Genomic DNA, 21,295 nt, shown 5'->3' with positions numbered 1-21,295 from the left:
ATGAGACCCAATCAGATGTGTCTTAGGGTCCTGAAGGAACTGGCAGATGAAGTTGCAAAGCCACTATCCATCAAGTTTGAAAAGTCGTGGCAGTCAGGTGAGGTTCCCACTGATTCGAAAAGGAGAAATATAACACCCATTTTTAAAAAAGAGTAAAAAAGAAGACCCGGGGAGCTACAGACCAGCCAGTCTCACCTTTGTGCTCAGTAAGATCATGAAGCAGATCCTTTGGGAAGCCATATTAAGACGTGTGGAAGACAGGGAGGTGCTTGGTGACAGCCAACATGGCTTCAGAAAGTGCAAATCATGCCTGGCTATCTTGGTGGCCTTCTACAACAGAGTGACAGCATTGGTGGAAAAGGAAAGAGCAAATGATGTCGTCTGTTGACCTGTGCAAAGCCTTTGATATGGTCCCACACAAGATACTTGTCTCTTAATTGGAGATACATGGATTTGATGCATGGACTATTTGGTGGATAAGGAATTGGCTGGATGGTTACATCCAAGGAGTTGTGGTCAATGTCACAGTTGCTAGGTGGAGATCAGCGACAAGTGGTGCCTCTCAGCAGTCCCTGTTGGGACTGGTACTTTTGAGTATCTACATTGGTGAAATGGACAGTGGAACTGAGTGCACCCTCAGCAAGTTTGTGGATGACACCAAGTGATGTTAAGTGGTGCAGCTGATATAAGAGAGGGAGGGAGTGCTATCCAGAAAGACCTTTACAGGCTTGAAAGATGGGCCCACATGAACCTAATGAGATTCAACAAGTCCAAGGTACTTCACCTGGGTCAGGGCAATGACATGCAGACATGAGGACGGACCACAGAACTCATTGAAATCAGCCCTGTGGAAAAGGACTTGGGTCTGGAAAAGACTTCTGGTGGATAAAAAAAATCAACGTGAGCTGGCAATGTGCATTTGCAGACCAAAAAGCCACCTGTATCCAGGGCTACATCAAAAGAATCGTGGCCAGCAGGTCAAGGGAGCTGATTCTGCCCCTCTGTTCCACTCTTGTGAGACCTCACCTGGAGTGCTTCATTCAGCTCTGTGGACCCCAGCACAAGAGAGTCATGAACCTGTTAGAGCAAATGCATAGGAGGGCTGTGAAGATGTTCAAAGGGCTGGAGCCACCTCTCCTATAAAAACAGGCTGAGAGACTTGGCATTGTTTAGCCTAGAAAAGAGAAGGCTCCAGGAAGACCTACTGCTGTCTTCCAGTACTTAAAGGGGGCCTACAAAAAAGATGGAGAGAGATACCTTATCAGGGAGTGTAGTGATATGACAAGGAGTAATGTATTTAAAATAAAATAAGGTAGGTTTAGATTAGACATAAGGAAGAAAATCTTTACCATGGGCGTGGTGAGGCATTGGAACAGCTTGCCCGGAGCACTTGTATATACCCCATCCCCGGAAGCGTTTCAGGCCAGGCTGGATGGGGCTTTGGGCAACCTGGTCTGGTGGGAGGTGTCCCTGCCCATGGCAGGGGGGCTGGAACTGGAGGATCTTTAAGGTCCCTTCCAACCCAAACCATTCTGTGATTCTATGATCATGACAAGTGCTCGTGATTCAGTTGTTCAAGAGAAATCCACTGTGAGATAAATATACAATTATACACAGATCTAGAGTATGAATGGAGAGGGCATCTAAAATCCCTGAAAGAAATAGAATGAGCCTGAGCTGCATGTGTAAAGACAATATAAATCTTGTATCTTGTTCTAGGAACATCCAGAGTTTGCATGGTCTCTAAAAGGCCTGCAAAATATACAGGACTTGGAAAACAGATGTGGAGCTGTATGTCAGTTTCTTGTCTCTTCTTCAGGAAACCCAAGTTTACATAAATCTGGAGACACATATCAAGAAAACTGATTTTCTGTTTTCTTTGGTACCTTCTTCCTTTTTCAAGGTTTGCTCTGGCTCTGAAAAGCATATGTTTGTTGCCAGCTCATATTAACTTGTGAGTGCAGTACATGTTGTTCTTCTCTCTGGACTGCTAAACTGACTCCCCATTGATTTTGACTTTCTGTTCAAGCGAAATTAAAAAAAAAAAAAAAAAAAAAAAAAAGAACAGCAAAACCCCAAAAACCTCTATGGTCTTGCTTGCTCCAGCCTGTCTTGCTAAACGTGTTTCTCACTGTAACCCTCTCCGCTCCCTCTGTTTGCATAGCACAGACCTCTTCCCTTTCCTTTTATACAATCTTCTCACAGCTGTGGGAGCCTTCTTTATACCTTCTCTGCTATCGTGAACAGTTTTTCTGTGACTGCCTTTTGACTTTCATGCTTACTTCAGAACACTGCTGAAAATGCATTAGTTTTTCCTCAAATTCTCTTCCTTTGCTGTTATTTGAAGGCTTTACTATTAACGTAACTGCATAGAACATTTTGTAACACATCTTACATAACAGATACTACACAAAGTGAAGTTTTTTAGACTCTCTCTCAGTCTTCTGTTGTGCCCATTGAAGTGAAAGGAAAAGCTGCTATTGGCTTCAATGTGAGCAGGCGTGGGCTTTTAGCACAGTTTATATCAGTGAAGCTCTACATTGTACTACTACATGACAGTCTCGTATTTCAAAAAGATAAATTGCTGCTCTCCTGGGTGGCATCTTTCTCTCGAAGTGGGATCTGCTTGCCTTGGCTCTTTGCTAGCTTTGGTAAGTTTAAAAAAAAAAAAAAAAAAAAAAGAATTTGTCAAAACAGTTATCCTCTTTGTTTCAAATGTGTTTGGAGCAAATAAGTTCCCTCTACTCCCATGCTGTTGGAAGGTTAGGAAAATTACAGGAATAATATACGTTCAGCTGACAATACAGATCAAAGCTTTTTGATGGTAATGGTAAATGTTGCCAGAAGTAGAATGGACTGAGGAAGTGTAGGTGGTTGCTAGGGCATGTAAGAGGTAGAGGCTTTATCTTGCTCTTAGATTGCATTATACAATATTGTTTTCTTATACAAAATAGTAGGTGGCAAAATTCATTGAGACTAAGCAAAAAGTTTTTTTTACTTGTCATTTCTTTGAACAGCTTGATGTTCTGTGTGTCATTAGGTTAGGAGACCCACAGATACTTAGCTGTGCTGTTGTTTCTTTTCTCTATGCCTTGTGGCAGCCACAGGATTTTTTTTTTCTCTTTTTTTTTCATTTTGATAGTGTTCCATAGCCCTGGTTAGAATACCATTGCAAGTATTAATGTTCTCTTAAAACAACTGAAGTTTGTATGTTTCCACAGTTTCCATGGCTACACTTATTTGCACATGATTCTGTGGCTTGTAACTCATTTTAGGCTCGTTCCAAGAGCAATTAAGGTATTAATATGGTATAGTAACTGTATTTGGGTCCATAAGTGAGTACTTGAATTTTACCCTTAAGCTGTGTTCAGTTTTAGAGGGACAGATGGAAAACCTAAGCAACATTTAAATTAATGAAAGGTATGCTGTCCTAAAATATCCTCTAGTTTGTCCACACATGTTCACAAATACAGTCAGCCTATAGTGTACTCTCTGTCTTCCAGCACTGTGTTCCCATACTGATGAGACTCATCTTTTTACCTTCTAATAGACTCTCTAATCTTGTTATAGCAGCTCCTGGATTATCATGACCAAATCATTGACTTTGGCAATAGCCCATCTGATTCTGAGCTTTGATTTCTCACTGCCTGTTTGGCACGTCATGTATCTCAGATTGCCAGGTCTGATTCACAAGCACTAGTGTTGTTTGTTAAATCTTTCCTGTCAGTTTGGTACTGTCCAGAACACAAAGAAAAGTGTTTGTTCTGTGCAAGGTCATACAGATAAGACAAAATCATGAGGTGGTGATCCAGGGTCAAAAGAATTAAATGTTAATCTTTTTGTGTCTAAAGATTCTATTAGATTTCGTATCTGATGCACTTCTTGGGCAGTAGGAGTACAGTCATGTTAAGTTGCATTAATAACATCTCAGTAATGATTGTTTTTTTTATAGATAGAAAAATCAGCAGATAGAGGAATGTGGGTGTAAGCGAACAATACTGAATCCGTGGTGGTTACATATGACTGCATTTACTTGTCTCAGTGAAATTATTTTTCCTTCTTCAACATAAATAACCATGATGTATGGCAAGAGGTTTGGTCCACAATCTCAAGTACATAAAAATATCAAGTACCGTCTGTGTGCTGTGACTGATGAGTCTGTACAAATGTTCTTTTTACTCACAGGTATCATGAGCTGGTACTACTATGTGACTATGCCAATGCCAGCATCCACCTTCACAATCGCTGTGGGATGCTGGCAAGAAGTTAAACAGTCCTTCACACCTGCTGTCCAGACAAACAATGAGTTTTCTTTGCCATGTTCACAAGCTGATTTCAGGTTGGTGTTTAGATTATTGTTGAAAAATGGTATATATGGATAGCATTTTCATTTACTCTGTGGAAAGGAGCCATTTCAGTACAGGAATCAAAACAGAACTTTTTTAATATGAACCGAAAAATCTTTACAGGGAAATAATTCCAAAGGCTTTATTTCACGGGTAACGATGTGGTTCTTTTTATGTGAAAAAAGGCTGCTTAGTGAGTAATAAGTCTAATCCTAATGTCCTCTGGATTTGCATCCTACATCCTGTCATGCTTAATGCCCTGCTGTAACAGTACCAGATTCTCCATCTTTTATTACAACGCCTGTCTGCAAGATCTGTGATGCCACTAGGCTTGGGCCATTCTGGATACCTAATGCCCTCTAGTATCATAGTGCCTACTCACTCCAAGTCCCCTACTTTTCCCTTCCAGTCCAGTCCCATCCCAAGTTAGAGCTGGCCTTTGCAGTGTTTTGCCTAGGGTGATGTGTAGTATTGCAATGGTCCTGTGAAAGAAAGATGGATTCTTCATTCTGTTCAATAAAAAAAAATAGCCTGTTGTCCAGTATGTGCAGTGGCTACTTAGCTATCTTTCACCAAACGTGTAGAAAAATAATTATTTTTAATGCGTCTATCCCTCTTTCCAATCCAGTCAAAGCTGATCATAGTGTTTAAATTCTTACGGGATTGTGAGTGAACATCGCAATAGTACATAGGCCTGCAAATGAGAAATGAAGTTAAAAATTAATTTTGTGGAGCAATATAGCTTGTTTTCACATGTGTTCACCTTAGTTAACAGAAGTCTCAGACATGACACTTGATTTCCTCACATATTACTGTCAGCTTTTCAAATTCCTTAAATGTTTTTTCTATTTTGCAATTAGAAGCTTACCCTAAAAAAAAGGTTGTTAGGTAACTGTTTTAGGGCTAATGCTGTGTTAACATGAAGACTGTGGAAGTCCTTACCATTTTGACAGAGTTAGTGACACTTTGGAAAATGAAGACATGATTATTGGAATTTAAAATTAAAGGATTCTGTGGTTTGCAGCTTGACTAATTTTTTAAAAATGCTAATAAATCTTGAGAATAGGAACTTTCATGTTTTGTCTAAGATCAGTAAGACATGCCTAGTCAAGCTTTAGAATAGTTTGTAGGTTTGATAAACATTTAGAAATCATTTCATATTTATTCATCTACTATTTATATGTTTCTAATATGACTACCCAAACAGGAATACTCAGCAATTGTTAACTACATATTCCTCTAAAGTACAGCTTGTTCAGGAATAGGTATTTTTATTGATTTAATGCAAAAGTTTATTCTGACAGTGTGGTGATAGAGTAAATGAGTTTTTTTGTGTTTTTTTTTTTTTAAACTTCTGGAAACTGGGAAATGTATTTGTAGCTTTCTCTAGCAAAAGTTACTGCAAGTTTTAATCAGTATGATGGTCATTATTATTATCGCTTTTGGATGAGTTAATTGACAGAGATGAGGTGATGTATCTACAACAGATGAAGTAGTGACAGTGAAATAAATAAAACTAATGACTTGAAAGAAAAACTGACAAAAAATGATGTTTATTTGGGAGTTAGCAAAACAAATACTTGTTATTTATTTTAGTTATTAAGACTATGTAACCAAGCCATTAGCAGAGCTTTCTGGAAAGGATGTGAAATAGATATAGAGAGGCAGATAATAAGGTAGTGTCCCGCATAAGATAATGGGGATAGACTCTTGGATGGCAGGAAGACGAGGGATTTCTGAAGAAGGTATTTAAAGGTGTAATGTAATTTATATCCATGTGCCAGTGAGTTTGACATAAGGTGACTGTGTCAAAATATTAAGTGGAGCTAGAATGTAAAATAAGTTTTCTATCTTCTTAAGGACTCTGTGGCAACTTTCACAAGAGATAGGGTGCTAGTTTTCATGTTCCTGCCTAGTCTCAACTCTGACAATTAAATACAAAGTTACATTCTTTTAGAGAAAAAAATATTCTGTTTTAAACCACCTTTTGGAAAAAAATGCGTAATGAGAGATGTAGTTTCTCTGCTAATATATGTAATCAGTGTCTACATCTTTCACTGAAAAAAAGTTATATAAGGTGTTAAAAGTTTTGGCACTTCTGCAAAATGTAGTTCTTTCCTACATGTTTTCATTTGTTTTTGTGTGTCAGCACTCACCTGGAGCATGATCTTACAAATATAAATGCTTTTGGTGATACTTGGTGCAGTAACAGTAAATGCTTTGCCTGTCAAGGCATAGTAGAACCAGCTTCTTTAAGATGAAATCTGAAACCAAGGAGAGTTTCTGTGCTGCACAGAAGACAAGCTAGGAGGTGAAAACATGAAGCTGATTTCTGCTTAGATACAAGTCTATTTGGGCAGATAAATTGTTGTAAAGGTGTATGACTCAGTGTTTAAGAAGGATCAAATTTACTCATCTTTCCAGCTACAGCTTTGAATATTCTGTAAGGGTAATGTAAAATAATCTAGATCCAAATGTGATAGCTTCAAATGTCTGTGATGATAAGACTGAATTGATATCTAATGTTTTTACTTGAGAAAAAACATTTAAAAAAATGTAAAAACTCCTTGAGAATTTTATAGTGACAACAACAACAGAAAAACTTTAAATTTCATTCTATTGCACCTAATATGTTTATGGGGTAAATAAAAATGTAATGATTTAAATAGGAATTCTCTGAACAAATATTTTTGTATTATTACTTAATTTATCTGTATTTTCAGCACTTGTTCAATTGATTCACATCTATTATAAAAACAAGGTTTGACTACTCTCTTCTTTTTTAGTTATGAGTAACTATATCAGTTTCAGTCAGGTATGCAGTAAAGATTCTGACCTATGTTTTCACAGTGCTTTGCATGAATGAATGGTATGAGAAGATAAATGAGATGGTTTTATGTGAACTAACTCTGTGATTCTGGTGTCTAGAAAATATCATTCCAGTGCCTAGGAAATATCCTTGTGTTAATATACTCTGTTGTGCATGTTTCTGATATCATATTAAACTATTTTCTGTTGTTGTTATTATCAGATGGCATGAAGAAAGCTGTGGACATGTGGAATATCCCTGCCGTTTCCAAAGTCCTGCTGCCAGGTTGCAGAGAGTCATTCCTTACAGAGTCTTTGCTCCATGGTGCCTTATGAAATGCTGTGAAGAACATCTACTTCAGCTTATTCCTCAGTGCCTCTCAGCTGCTTACACCACACTGGGCACCCATCCCTTTTCCAGGCTTGATGTTTTGATAGTTCCTTCCAACTTTTCCAGCCTGGGAATGGCTAGGTAAAGAAAGTTCATCTCCTTCTGTATTTATTTGGACTCATTGTTATCATCTAATTAACAGTGTCAAATTTCTATCCATATAAAGTTGCTGCGTTATTTTTGTTAAATCAATTTTGAAACTCTAGTTGTTGCTAAGTAGGTTTTTCTTGGTAGTTTTACTTACATCCATTGTGCTATGAACTTTAGTTTTCATAAGGCTCAGGAAGAAAAATATAAGCCTCTGAATTTCCTCATTTGCAAAACTGAAGTTCTTTTATTATGTATATTCATTTCAGTACTTGATGCTGCTATCATTTTGTTATGTTTTCTCTTGTCACTGACTTCACCATTATGTCTTGACAAAACACGAGCGTGTTAAAATTCAGATACAGAGTTTATTCATAAGCTATTTGTGATTTATGATTTTCTAGTCAAACTCTGGGCCTTGGAAGCTGAGGAAGGCAAACTGTAAGGATTATATTATCAAATTTTCATGGAATTGTGGAGAACAAAAAACTTAATTAAATATTTTTGTTTTTTACAGTACAGTTTCCAATTGTGCAGTGACAATAAAACTTTAGTTCTACCAGCTCTACTAGTAAGGCAGTGTCTAACAATTAAAATTCCCCATTTATTTTTTTTATGTTTTAAGAAATATGTAAGTTGGTAATCAGATATAGTATTTATTCATAGCAGAGAATGAAACACTATTTTTATTCACTGTTTGCCTAGTGTCAACGCTAGAATAGATGCTTTTAGGCATATATAATATGAAAAAAAAACATCCAAAGGAGGAATTAAAGGCAATGTTCTTTTGAAAGGGGAGGACTGAAGGGAAAGCTATATTCACAGACTATTCATTTTGTATGGAGCTATTGGAGCAGTTGTCAACGGCCAGCCTAAGCGCTTAGACGAACTAAAAGTCCGAACTGCTAAGCTTATTGTGTCAGATTTCTTTTTACAAACTGTGTAATTAAGCAAGTAATGAAACTTTTTGTTTCATGTTACATGTTTTGATTTATATTTCTGTAGATTCCTTTCTCCAGCTTTCCTCTTGCAATGTTACTTAAGGAAGAAAGTAGAAAATACTGCTGGCATGCAATAATAATATTGTATAGATTTTGGTTTAGTTTTACTTTCACTTTTAAAAAGATCTATAACATTTAAGACTTCAGCGTTCAGTGACACTCTCCTTTGTCAGATAAGCCTCATTGCTTTGTAAATAACTTCATTGAGTTTGCAATAATAGTTCTTTGCTCACTTAACTCGTAAATGAAAGTGTCAAGAGACTTGCATGACTCCTGGTTGCTTTGGATGCCTACCACAGATTATATTTTCTGATGCTTTGCATGGAGGTTTGATTTGTAGGAAAGCGTGATGTTGAGTAACATGTTCTTGAAGCCATATGAAACGGGGAGAGCAGCTTAATGATTTCTTATTTCAGAGCCATGGTGCTTAAACGTTGACATGGGTCCTTATGGACCATCACTGTAAATGAGGAAGAAAATAGCCATTTTACTTAGATGTATGACAAAAGTAATGATCAGTGGAACCAGGAAGGGCAAGATGTACACACAACATAAAAAGAAAAAGAAAGGGACAAGAGATGTGTAGGCCAAAATGACAGCACACAGTAGATGAAATCTTCAAGGTTCATATGCTGGTATGCTATGTCTCTTTAGGAAGATGTCAGTGCTTCCCCTGCATGTACCTTTCCCAGAATCTGTAGGGAATGCCTGCAGGGTGTTCTGTTGCAAAACCATCTGTGGTTATCCAGATTGCATATTCTGAATATTGTAATAGTGCTTTCTTTGTGAAGGAGATGAGAAAACCTATAAGCATTATTACAGTATTTCCTTATGCTTCTTCTAACGACTGTCTGTTCCAAGTGATCCATATCATTGAATATAAGTGAAGGATGAAAGAAAGGACATGCATACTTCCTGAAGCTTTTCTTTCAACAGTTCATCAAGCCAAGCACATTCAAAATTTAAAAAATGGAAATAAAGGAATAATTTAAGCTGTTTAAATATCAAGCTGTTTGGACAGCAAAAGGAATTATTAAGTGACTCATAATAGCTCGTTTGTTCTTGTTTCATGTGATTTTTTTCAAACAGAGGTTCTGTGCATATAGCAAGCTAACGTAAATGGTTAATTCCTGCCCATGCAATGATAATTACCCAAATGACTTCAGTTAAGACTAAGCTATGTGCAAAACCATGCCCAAAGCCACATTAAAAAAAAAAAAAGTGCGCTATTATCTTGGGTTAAAAAGGGTGCTGTACTATTTACTTTTTTATCTTCTAGCCTATCTGTAGCAGTATAAACATAACAGCATGCCAGCACAAAGGAATTGTTGTTTTGAGAATTCTAATTGTACTCCTGTCTGCCAGGGAAGGAAGCAGTCATAAATTTTAGTCATTATCTTAAGTTTCAGGGCTTTAGAGTGTTTGGCACTTTTCTTTCTCTGTTCCTCATTAGCTGATACTTACTGTGTTTTTTATATCCCCAAATACTTCCCTTTTCTTAAGGGGGTTGTTTCCCCAGCATGTTAGAGTGGTATGAAATGATGATAGTGCATGCATAGAGTGACCTAATTAGGCGTTTTAAGATGTCAGCTGCAGCAGCCACTACTGTGGGGTAGCTACATTTCTCTTGAAGTCTGACTTTATGGGAAAAACTCTACTTGAAAGCATGTTCATTTTACTTACATTTTCTGTACATCTCTTCATGTCTTTTTTAATTTGTTATGGATTTCTGTATGGGAGCAGAATCTTGATTGCATATAATAATTGCAGTCATCATCTCTTGCTTCCTGGAGATCTTTGAAGTTGGAAGATTTAATTTTGCATTCTTTTTGGTTTTCACGCTATTTTAGTTCAAGTGACTTCAGTATAGCTTCTCCCAAATTTATATTAGTAAAAAAAGAATGTGGCCCACATGTCTTTGTTGGTGATGTTATGTTAAACCATACATAAAAAAAATCAAATTAATAAAGCATTGTGGACCAAATTTACATAGCTGAAAAGCTGGAGATTCAGTGCTTTCTGTAGAACTTCCAGAGTTACTTGAACACTTAACAGCACTTTTCATCTGATTTTAAGTTCTCTCACCAGCAGAAGGGAGAGAATTGGAGGAAGAGGAGACTGCAAAGACTCTGGAGCTCCTAATCAGATTGTTCAGGGAAGAGGTTACTGACCTCCCATTACACCGTAAGATGGCCGTCATTTTTAAGCTTTGAGGGCTAACAGGTTAGAAGCAGGAGATTAGAGGTAGCTCCGTGGTTTTGTTGCTGCTGATGACACTGAGGAATTGAGGAATTGACTCCACTGGCATTTAAATACCAAGATTATTCCACAGTTGCCAGTAGAATTACATAATCAGAGAATGCTTTGGGCTGGAAGGGACCTTAAAGCCCATCCAGTTCCACCGCCCTGCCATGGGCAAAGACACCTCCCACCAGACCAGGCTGCCCAAAGCCCCATCCAGCCTGGCCTTGAGCACCTCCAGGGATGGGGCATCCACAGCTTCTGTGAGCAGCCTGTGCCAATGCCTCACCACCGTCTGAGTGAAAAATTTCTTATGGATCATAGAATCACAGTAGAGTGGGCCAGTAGAGTAACTCATGTGGACAAAACTGGTGGAAAGACTTCAAATGAAAAATAGGGTTTGTGTGTTCCCTGAGCATACACTGTCTTCAGATCAGTTAACTCCCAGTCCAGTTTTGTTGATCCCATTTGAAAGCCCGGTGTTTCAAAATCTCTTCCCACTGATCTCCAACTCCTTAATCTCCTTTCCTTTTGGCAGAACCTACAGAAACTCTGAATTCTGTGTTCTTTTTCATTCCATCTGGGAAAAATGTTCTTTCAAATATAGACCCTGACTTTTTGTGCCATCTGAGCTTGTACTTGAGACTTTGACTCTCTTCCATTGTTTAATTGCATAAGCCCTCTTTTTCCATGGAAGTCTTTATTGCTTCCTTGCTAACCATGGAGGGCCTTTCACAGTCACACTGATCTTTTGCATTTCTAGGGCCTTCAAAACTGCTTACCATCCTTCTACTTTTTCATGGCAAATGCACTGATACTTATTTTACTCCCTTGGAGGCTGTAAGCTTTTGTTTATGTTGAGTTGAAGGACTTTTTTAGATAGAATGGTCTTCAAATTTGTTGTTTGTTTGTTTCCAGCACATGTAGTTGGAGTAACATAAGATTAGTACTTGTTCTGTTTGAATTTGAAAACTGGTACTTTAAATGTACTAGCGCTAGCACAACAAAAAATCTGTAAGTGAAGCACCATGTATCACTTACGTGACTAGTCACATCAGACGTCGCTGGGAGCTGTGGGAGTACGATGAAAAGAGTGTTCTTTGGTATGTACCCTGCTCTTATGTTTTTCTATAAGCATTTAATAACTTAGTTTTCCAGCACTAGTAGCTGCTAGAAATAGAATAATGGGATGTATTGACCTTTGGGCTTAAATGTTTTGTTGTTCATACAGCAATTTTGCTCAGCAGAGCTAGCAAAAAACTAAAACCAAAGAACCTATAAATAAGATACTGATGTTTTCAAAGGAGAATCCTGATGTTAGGATATTTGAATCCTATTTGGGTTCTAAAATAAGTGACGTTATTTTCAATTATATTTGGCACCCTTGAAACCCAAGTGGCGTTTGATGACTGAAATGTGGAGGGTCCTTAGAATCTTTGAATATTTGTAAAACACATCAACTTATATTGCTGGCTAACAAAGGATTTAGCAACCCGGCTTTGTCTCTATTCGTCTGTCATGCAAATGGTCCTAGATGGTATATCAAGTAGAAAGAATATCCCTTTTTTCTAAACAACGTATTTATTTCAGCAGTACTCTTGAGTCTTTCCAGGCCATGTCACTAAGGTTGTTAACTTTTTAAATTGAAAAGGAAAACAACAACAACAAATCAGTCTCTTTGATCTGTGCGTGCGTAGCCATCATTTATCCAGTCTGTAAATCTGCAGTGTTCCAATGACAACTGATAAGTCTATAGAAAGCCACGACTATTGGAAACCATCCAAATGTCAAACCTAAATGTCAGTCTTTAGCATTGTTCAGTCTTGCAGAGCTGTGGCTGACCATTTGCCTCAGCTCAAGCCTTTTGTGAGAGTATACATTTAGATAAACTTTTTGGTCAGCATTTTGAGTTGTGTTAGTTTTAGGAAATGTTTGCAAGAGTAAAGCATAAACATGAACACTCCTTAGTCTATTTTTGGCGTTTCACTAGTTAGTTATCCAGACAGAAATAACCACATACAAGAGTTCAGGCTAAAAATATGATGTCTGGAGAAAGAAAAATGGATTTTTAACCTATTTTTGATGCATTATGTAGTGAGAATCTTAACCGGAATCTTGTGTACTTGGTTGTTTGTATGTCTGGTGTGATATTTTTTTCCTTTTTTTTCCCTTTTTTCCCTTTTTTTTCCTTTTTATTTTTTCTCTTCATTTTTCTTTTTTGTCTTTTTGTCTTATTTTCCTTTGTTTTTTTGTTTGTTTGTTTGTTTTCTTCTTTTTGTCTATATATGAGAGTCTGCAAGTTGTCTGAGAATTTAATGCCTGATACTACAAATGATTTTGCATGTCCTCAAGTTTACATGCAAGAGTCCTTTACCTTTTGATCAAAAAACATGCTTGCATATCTACTTTATATATTTGTTGCCAGGATTGTGACTTGGTTAAAGTCCAAAGTTCATAAGCTAAATTTGGTGTAATGATGCAAGTAAATTTAATGTCATTTGAATTTAAATAGAAGTTTATTGAGCTTATACCTCCTACCAATATTTGCAAGTAGTGGTTGTTTGCTTTGCTCAGTGCTTTTTTTTTGTTTTTAAATAGAATTTGAAGTATAGTGGAGAGCACCTAGGAGGAAATAGTATCTGTCCTTCTTGTGTTTCTGAGATGAAGAATCAAGCATGAAATTTGGCTGAAAATAACAAGTAGTCCATTCATCAATGCAAACAAAAGTGCTAATGGAGTATAAATCATTTTTTTTAACCTTAGGCTTTCTGTTTTCTTTCTGAGTTACAATACCACTTAGGCTGAGTTCGTTACAAAACGTTGCAAATTAACAAGTTTTTTCAAGAGGCAATTTTTACAGTTAGCATTTTTTCCTTTGGAAAATTAAGTATTTTGTAAAATCACATGCAAATAAGTAAAAATGATTTATTTTAGTATTGTGGAAATTATGTATGAAATCCATGTTGTCTAGCACATGGACTACCACAGTGAGTTGTAACTGTAGAGATTTATTTTAATTTGTATGGGGTTCCTTTTAACTAGTAGTTCTGGTAGATACTTGAAGTGTTTGCTAGCTTTAAATGCTCTGTTGCAATAAAACAAAGCTGCTATAAATAATAATCTCAGTATACCTACGCTTAGCAAAGGGACTCCAGAGATTTGCCTTGTGGAATGGAGAGGGGGAAATGTGATACCAGCTGAGTAAATACTTGGCAAGAGAGGAAAAGTTGGGTATCTATTTAAAATGTTTTTGTTTTTAATACCGGAAAAGCAGTCAGACATGATATTCAAAACTGACTGTATGGCTATATGGGCTATAACCTACATTCGGTTTTGAATTTAAGGAGATCTGAGACATCTTCTAGCCATCTAAATATTTAGCACATTATGTTTGACTTTTGCCTGTCTTTTACTTGATTTTTTTCACTGTTATAGAAATCTGAATCCAGTCTTAAATTCTTCAGAATTAAGTCAAATTTTTATGAAATTAATATTGATCTAGAGGCAGAGTAGCAATGTAGTAATTTTTACTTTTGCTGAAGCATTACCATGCTATTTCAAGACAATAAAGCTATACTAAATTTATCTGTGTTGGAGACTTATCTGTTAGTAGCAGTAATTCAGAGTATGTGGCTGTAAAACATGTATATATTAACTTAGTGGTATTTTCACATTCAGAACATTTTCTGACTTTTATCTGGAGCCTGAGGTGTAATTTGCTACCACTGCAACCACAGTCCTTCATCCAGTTGTCATTTTGTGATCAAACCAGGATTTGGAGTACTTCAGGCACAATATATTTCCTTACTAATGTGCCGAGCCATCTTGTTAGTCTATTAACTATTAACAGATGTCCTTTTGAATGCAAACCTGCAAGAAAAACAAAACAAGATCATCTCTTGATGGAAACCAAAATTTGTTTTTCATCATATTATAAAACTGCTTGTCCTGGTTTTAGCTGGGATAGGGTTGTTTTTTTTCATAGTACCTGTTATGGTGCTCTGTTTGGGATTTTTGATGAAAATAGTGGTAGTAACATGCTGATGTTTTAGTTGTTGCAGAGCAGTACTGACACAAAGCAAAGGACTCTGTTTCTTGTGTTGCCCTGCTAGTGAGGAGGCTGAGGGTACACGATGAGCTGGGAGGGAACACAGCCAGGACAGCTGGCCTCAGATGACCAGATGGGTATTCCATACTGTATGACGTTGTGCCCAGCAATAAAACTTGGGGGGAGTTGGCTGGGGAGGCTGCCATTGCTCAGGGACTGGCTGGGCATTAGGCAGCTGGTGGTGAGCACTTGCACTGTGCATTGCTTGTTCTGTGTATCCCTTCCCTTCCCTTCCCTTCCCTTCCCTTCCCTTCCCTTCCCTTCCCTTCCCTTCCCTTCCCTTCCCTTCCCTTCCCTTCCCTTCCCTTCCCTTCCCTTCCCTTCCCTTCCCTTCCCTTCCCTTCCCTTCCCTTCCCTTCCCTTCCCTTCCCTTCCCTTCCCTTCCCTTCCCTTCCCTTCCCTTCCCTTCCCTTCCCTTCCCTTCCCTTCCCTTCCCTTCCCTTCCCTTCCCTTCCCTTCCCTTCCCTTCCCTTCCCTTCCCTTCCCTTCCCTTCCCTTCCCCCCGTTATTTATTAAATAAACATTCTTAAAATTGGCTCTTATACAGAAATACAGTTACATGAAATGAGTGAAATAAACATTACATTGTGTAGAATAAGCCTCTTAATATGTCCCATTACTTTAAACTGAGGCTTTAAGTTGGAACATGAAGCAATTCCTTCTTCATTCCCTCCATCTCTCTTGGCTTTAGCTGCAAAAAATGTTATTTCTTCCTGCAGTAATTAGAGAGTTAATGGGGCTCTTTGTGCTGCTACTGTAGAATAGCGACTGCATTTTATTAAATTCTGAGATTGGAGTTATTGCAGAGCCCACTAGCACCGTTATAGTTATGCATTTCCAATATAAACTTTTATTCCAGGGGTTTATAACTGGATATAAAAACTTGTCCCTGGATTAAAGTTGGCATAAAATGCTTTGGCTCATGAAAAGTACGTATATATACACATGTATGAAGGGCAGTTATGTGATTATGTATATTATATATAGCGTACATCACACAGATTATAAATGTTTAACCATGTATGTATACATAGTCATATTGTTGGCAAACAAAGGACTTGTGGGTGGTACGTTGGCTGGAAACTGTCTTAGGCACAGCCATCGTGAAGTGATACGGTTTTTGATCTTTGGAGAAGTAAGGAAGGCAGTTAGCAGAACTGCTGCTTTGGATTTCTAGAGGGCAGACACTTGCCTGTTTAGAGACCTGGTCGACAAGAGACCCTCGAGAGGCAGTTCTAAAGGCAGAGCAGTCCAGGAAGGCTGAACTTTCTTCAAGAACGAAATCCTAAAGGAGCGGGAACTGGCTGTTCCAGTGCACCAAAAGCTGTGCCAGCCAGGAAGAAGACCAGCCTGGCTGAACAGAGAGCTTCTTCAGGAACTCAGGAACAAAAAGCGTTTATGAGCTCTGGAAGAACGGATGGACAGTTCAGGAGGACTTCAAAGCTGTTGTCAAGTTGCTCAGCGAGAAAATTAAAAGGGCCAAAAGCTGAATGGAACTCGATTTGACTAGTGCAGTAAAAGACAAAAAAAATTGCTTTTATAAATACATCAACAGCAAAAGGAGGACTACGGAGAACCTCAGTCCTTTACTGGATGTGAGGGGAAACGTAGTGCTGAAAGATAAGGATAAGGCTGAGGTACTTAATGACTTCTGTGCTTCAGTCTTTATTAGTAAGGCCAGTTGTTCTCTGGGTACCCAGCAAATGCGACTTCAGTCTACAAGGACAGCAGGAAGGAAGAGCCAGGAAACTACAGGCCTGTCAGTCTGACTTCACTCCCATGGAAGGTTATGGAGGAGATCATCCTGAGTGCCGTCACATGGCACATAAAAGACAATCAAGTGATCAGAAGCAGCCATCATGATTTTATGAAGGGCAGGTCCTGCCTGACTAACCTGATCTCCTTCTAATACAAGATGATCTTAGTAGATGAGGGAATGGCTGTGAGTGTTGCCTACCTGGATTTTAGTGAAGTGTTTGACACCATCTCCCACAGTATTCTCCTGGAGAAACTATCTGCTTATGGCTTGGATAGGTGCTTGGTAAAGAACTGGCTGGATGGCTGGGCTCGAAGAGTCATGGTGAATGGAGTTAAATCCAGTTGGAATCCAGTCACCAGTAGCATTCCACGTGCCTCAGTACCAGGAATAGTTTTGTTTAATGTTTTTGTCAATGATCTGGATAAGGGGATCAAGTGCACCCTATGTAAGCTTGTGGACAATACCAAGTTAGGCGAGACTGCCTATCCACTTGAGTGTAGAAAGGCTTTGCAGAGGGATCTGGATAGGCTAGATCCATGGGTCAGGTCTAATCACATGGCATTCAACAGTGTGATCAGTAATCTGTTGAATGGCATCCAACAAGGCTAAGTGCAGGGTGCTGCACTTGTGGCATAACAACCCCATCCAGCCTTACAGGCTTTGGGAAGAGTGGCTGGAAAGTTGCTCAGCAGAAAAGGACCTGGGGGTGCTGTTCGAAGCCAGCTGAACATGAGCCAGCGGTGTGCCCAGGTGGCCAAGAAGGCCAATGGCATCCTGGCTTGTATCAGAAATGGTGTGGCCAGCAGGACTAGAAGTGATCGTCTCCCTGTACTTGGTGCTGATGAGACTGCACCTCGAATACTGTGTTCAGTGTTGGGCCCTCACTACAAGAAGAGCAAGGTGCTGGAGCTTGTGCAGAGAAGAGCAATGAAGCTGGTGAAGGGGCTGGAAAACAAGAGTTATGAGGAGCAACGGAGGGAACCGGGGTTGTTTAGTCTGGAGAAGAGGTGTTTAGGGCAACCTCACCACTCTCTGAAACTACATGAAGGGAGGTTGCAGCGAGTAGGGTGATGGTTGGTATCTTTTCTCAGGTGACAAATGATAGGACATGAGGAAGTGGTCTCAAGTTACACCAGAGGACATTTAGATTGGATACAAGGAAGAATTTCTTCACAGTGAGGGTGGTCAGGCATTAGAATGGGCTGCCCAGGAAGTGGTGGAGTTGCCATCCCTTGAGGTGTTTAAGAGATGTGTGAATGTGGTGCTTAGGGTTATTCTTTAGTGATGGGACTCAGTAGGTCAGGTTGATGGTTGGACTTGGTGATCCTGAAGATCTTTTCCAAACTAGATGATTCTGTGATACTATGATCACATATACCCATGACTGCCCTTCATGTATGTGCATATTTATGTGTATGTATGTAGTGCTAATGATTTTTTTTGTCACAAGAGTTGCATAGAATTTAAAAACTAAACTTACTCTTTTTCCTCCAAACAGCTGTGTATAGAGAGATAGAATATGGAGAGATAAAAGTGGTAATTAGTTGTAATTGTTGAATATTATTTATGAGATTTTGAAACTAGATTTCAGAACTGAGTTTTCCTCTCTCTGTCTTTTTTTATCTATACCTTAACTTTTTTTTCCCTACTAACTGCGTAAGATGATGGAAAGTTTTGTTGCAGATCAGTATTGAAATAGCTCAGTCTTGTGTTTATTATTATTATTACCAACAGTCAGTAACATTGTAATGTTTCATTCCAATTTCTGAGTCATATAAATAGTAAAGTGCTTATAAATGCAGATTTTTGCATTGTATGTGCTATAAGTGTTAAGAAAGAAGATAGTTACCTTTGTGGCCAATTTTTTGATGCTGTATGATTACTTTGAAAAGGGCCAAAAAAAGTCAGTGTTCAAAGCAGCCACAGACTCCTATCATGTGGTTATTTCTGATCTGACTTCCTGCTATACCAGGTATTCTAAGCATTCTTTGTCTCTCTGTCTTTCATAATCCCTAATTTTCTGGCCACACCTGTGGAGAAGCAAGTAATATATTTTAGATTTTAAATGCAGTCTGCAAGATAAGTGATGCTCAAAGCAAAAGGAAATGCACGGAAAGCTTTAAATCCATTAAATCCACACTTCTTTACTTCTGGCACCAGTTGCCAGCTACAAACGTCAGTCTATTTCATTGCAGCCATGGTGTCAAGTTTAAACAAAACACCAAAATTATTCATATGAAGTGGTCACTCTGTTTTGCTTTTTTTTTTTTTTCCCCCCAAGGAAGTTGGTCTAGGTCTTTTGAGCCCAAATCCAGTGTTCTAACATTGTACAGCCTTCCCGAACTCTTCTTGTTTTTATGAGTAAGTAGTAGCTCTTTGCCAAGTTTGAAATGCATACTCCAAATTTCTGGGCTGCTAATACTGATAAAAATATGTCTTGAAATAGGGTGTACTGTTTGCTTTTTTTTACTATTTGTTTTAAAAAACACGGTATGCATTTTTATTATTAATTCTGATCTTGGAAGTGCTGATTACATGTGTAGAAGTTTCAGTACATTAAAAAAGTGAAAGCTATTGAAATTGTGGATAAGGTATGGGATCTCTAGTGACAAGATCTAATAGTCTAAAGATGTACATTCTATAGTATTAATCTTATTGTCTGTGGTGTAATCTTGTATGGAATGTTTCTGCAGTAGGGCAATAGAATGATTGAATTTACTTGATTAGGAATTGTTTCTGAATGTGGTTATTGTTGGAAATGCTTTATACGACACACTTATTTAAGAAGTCACTGCTTATCGGTCATTATGAATGAGGAAAAGGGTGTGCTTCTTGTTTTTTTTTTCTTACTGTGATTGGTAATAGCTTTTGTCTTCTAATGCTGATTTTACTGTTTGGCTTGATTGGATGAAAGCAGCAGAGATAGATTTCTTAGATTCTTTTTGGGTTTCCTCTTCAACTGAGAAATGATTTTAGGTACAACAGAGTTATGGTAAGGGACATTTCATTAGTGTCTAGGTGTAAATACGTCTATCATGACTATTTTTCTAAGTCTTTTTCTACCTTAGTTTGATGTAAGCTAAGCAGAGACTGAACTGGCACTATAGTGCCAAGAAAAATGTCTTGGATTTCTTCTGTTCTATGTCTCCCAGTCCCTCAGAACAAATAAACAAGCAAACAAACAGAAAAGCAGGCCTCTTCCCACTAATCCTACAATGAGTGTTCATATGTAACTCCAGAAAGAGAAATGAAGCCATAAGCCAAAGACCTGGTATCTATTTTAGAACACTAAGTATTTGACAAAATTGTAAAAGTTATCTAAAATACCAGTATTTTACAAATAACTACATGCTAAACAAGTTCTGTTCCCTTCCTATACTTATGACAACTGGTTTATAATTTAATGTTTTGATTTTGTACTGATATTTTTCATACAGTTTTCTAAGTATTATTTACAAAGAAGCAATTTGCTTTTGCCCATAGAAGTGCAATTTCAGCAACCAGGCAATATATGCAGCTGACAATTTTTCTTATTTTTAGTCTATTGAAATGAATGGTGTGGTCTCCATAATGCTGGTGTAGATCATGAGTAATTCCATGAAGTTCAGAGAAGATCTGTCCCATGTGCTTAGGATCATAATTTGTCTATGAAAGTTAAACTGTAACAGATTAATCCTGAAAAATATAGTCTTGTATATGTTTGGCTTTTTTAGCTCTTAATGATGATGAGTGAGTTATTAAATGTTGTTTCTAATTCTCATGAGGTATATTGTGATATTGTTAGAAAAAAAACAACAGGAGATCTTGTGCAAATCAGGAGTGTTTAATTGAGAGTTTAGAGCTCAGTTCATAAAAAGCAGATTCTGGTGATGCTTTCTTATGTAATTTATCTAATACTTTTGGAACTCTGGAGTAATCAAAAATTCACCCTCTTATCTTTGGTTTAGGCAGATTTAGTTTTTGTTGGACAGTTGCACACAAAATAACTTTCTGTGAACACAGCAATTAAGCATCTTATCCTTGCGTCTTTGTTAATCAAATAAAAAGCCCTGAATTCCACTCAAAAGAAAAAAGAAAATAAAGTTGGGATTTCCTGCTACTTCTGTTAGTTATGGGCATCCCCTTTAGGGAGGTGGGAAATGGAAGGCTGTGTTGAAACTGAATGCCCATCTCTGCTGCGCAGTTAGTTACCTGAAGCACCACTTCTAATACATGGGGAGAATAAATAAATAAATAAACAAACAAAATAAAATAAATAAATAAGGAGATAATCCTAATACCAATTCTCCTTATCATGCTTGTAGTGTATGTTATGCTAAGTGTGTCTCACTGCTTTCCAGCTGAGAAACAGGGAGAATTAGCAAGCGATATCAATCCTACCGAGTATAGACTGCCTGCAGTACTCACTGTAGCTATATGCCTCTATACTGAGGTGCCTTGTGCTAGGCAGTTCTGTGCGTAAAGACTGCTTCCAAGCGTATTGTTTGTAATGTTTTGACAGAGGCCAAACTGCTGACTTTCTCTTGTTTTCAGCTGCAGGGGTATAGAAATCAG

General features: G+C 38.0%; 1 protein-coding gene across 23 annotated transcripts in view; it reads left to right on the top strand.

The window, feature by feature from the left end:
- AOPEP (aminopeptidase O (putative)) overlaps positions 1–21,295 on the top strand; it is a 200,248-nt gene that overhangs the window by 32,059 nt on the left and 146,894 nt on the right. For all 23 annotated transcript variants that reach the window (XR_014577181.1, XR_014577182.1, XR_014577183.1 and 20 more), the window contains exons 4-5: positions 4,186–4,339; positions 7,378–7,626. Coding sequence is in view for 11 of the 23 variants with exons in the window: in XM_083819210.1 (XP_083675336.1) it covers positions 4,186–4,339; positions 7,378–7,626 (403 nt within the window). In the remaining 12 variants the exon portion in view is untranslated. The remainder of the gene's footprint in view (positions 1–4,185; positions 4,340–7,377; positions 7,627–21,295) is intronic.

The sequence above is a fragment of the Anser anser genome (assembly GCF_964211835.1).
Source record: "Anser anser genome assembly, chromosome: Z".
NCBI classification, from domain to species: Eukaryota; Metazoa; Chordata; class Aves; order Anseriformes; family Anatidae; genus Anser; species Anser anser.
The sequence above is the reverse complement of the archived record's forward strand: the minus strand, read 5'-3'. Positions and strand labels throughout refer to the sequence as shown.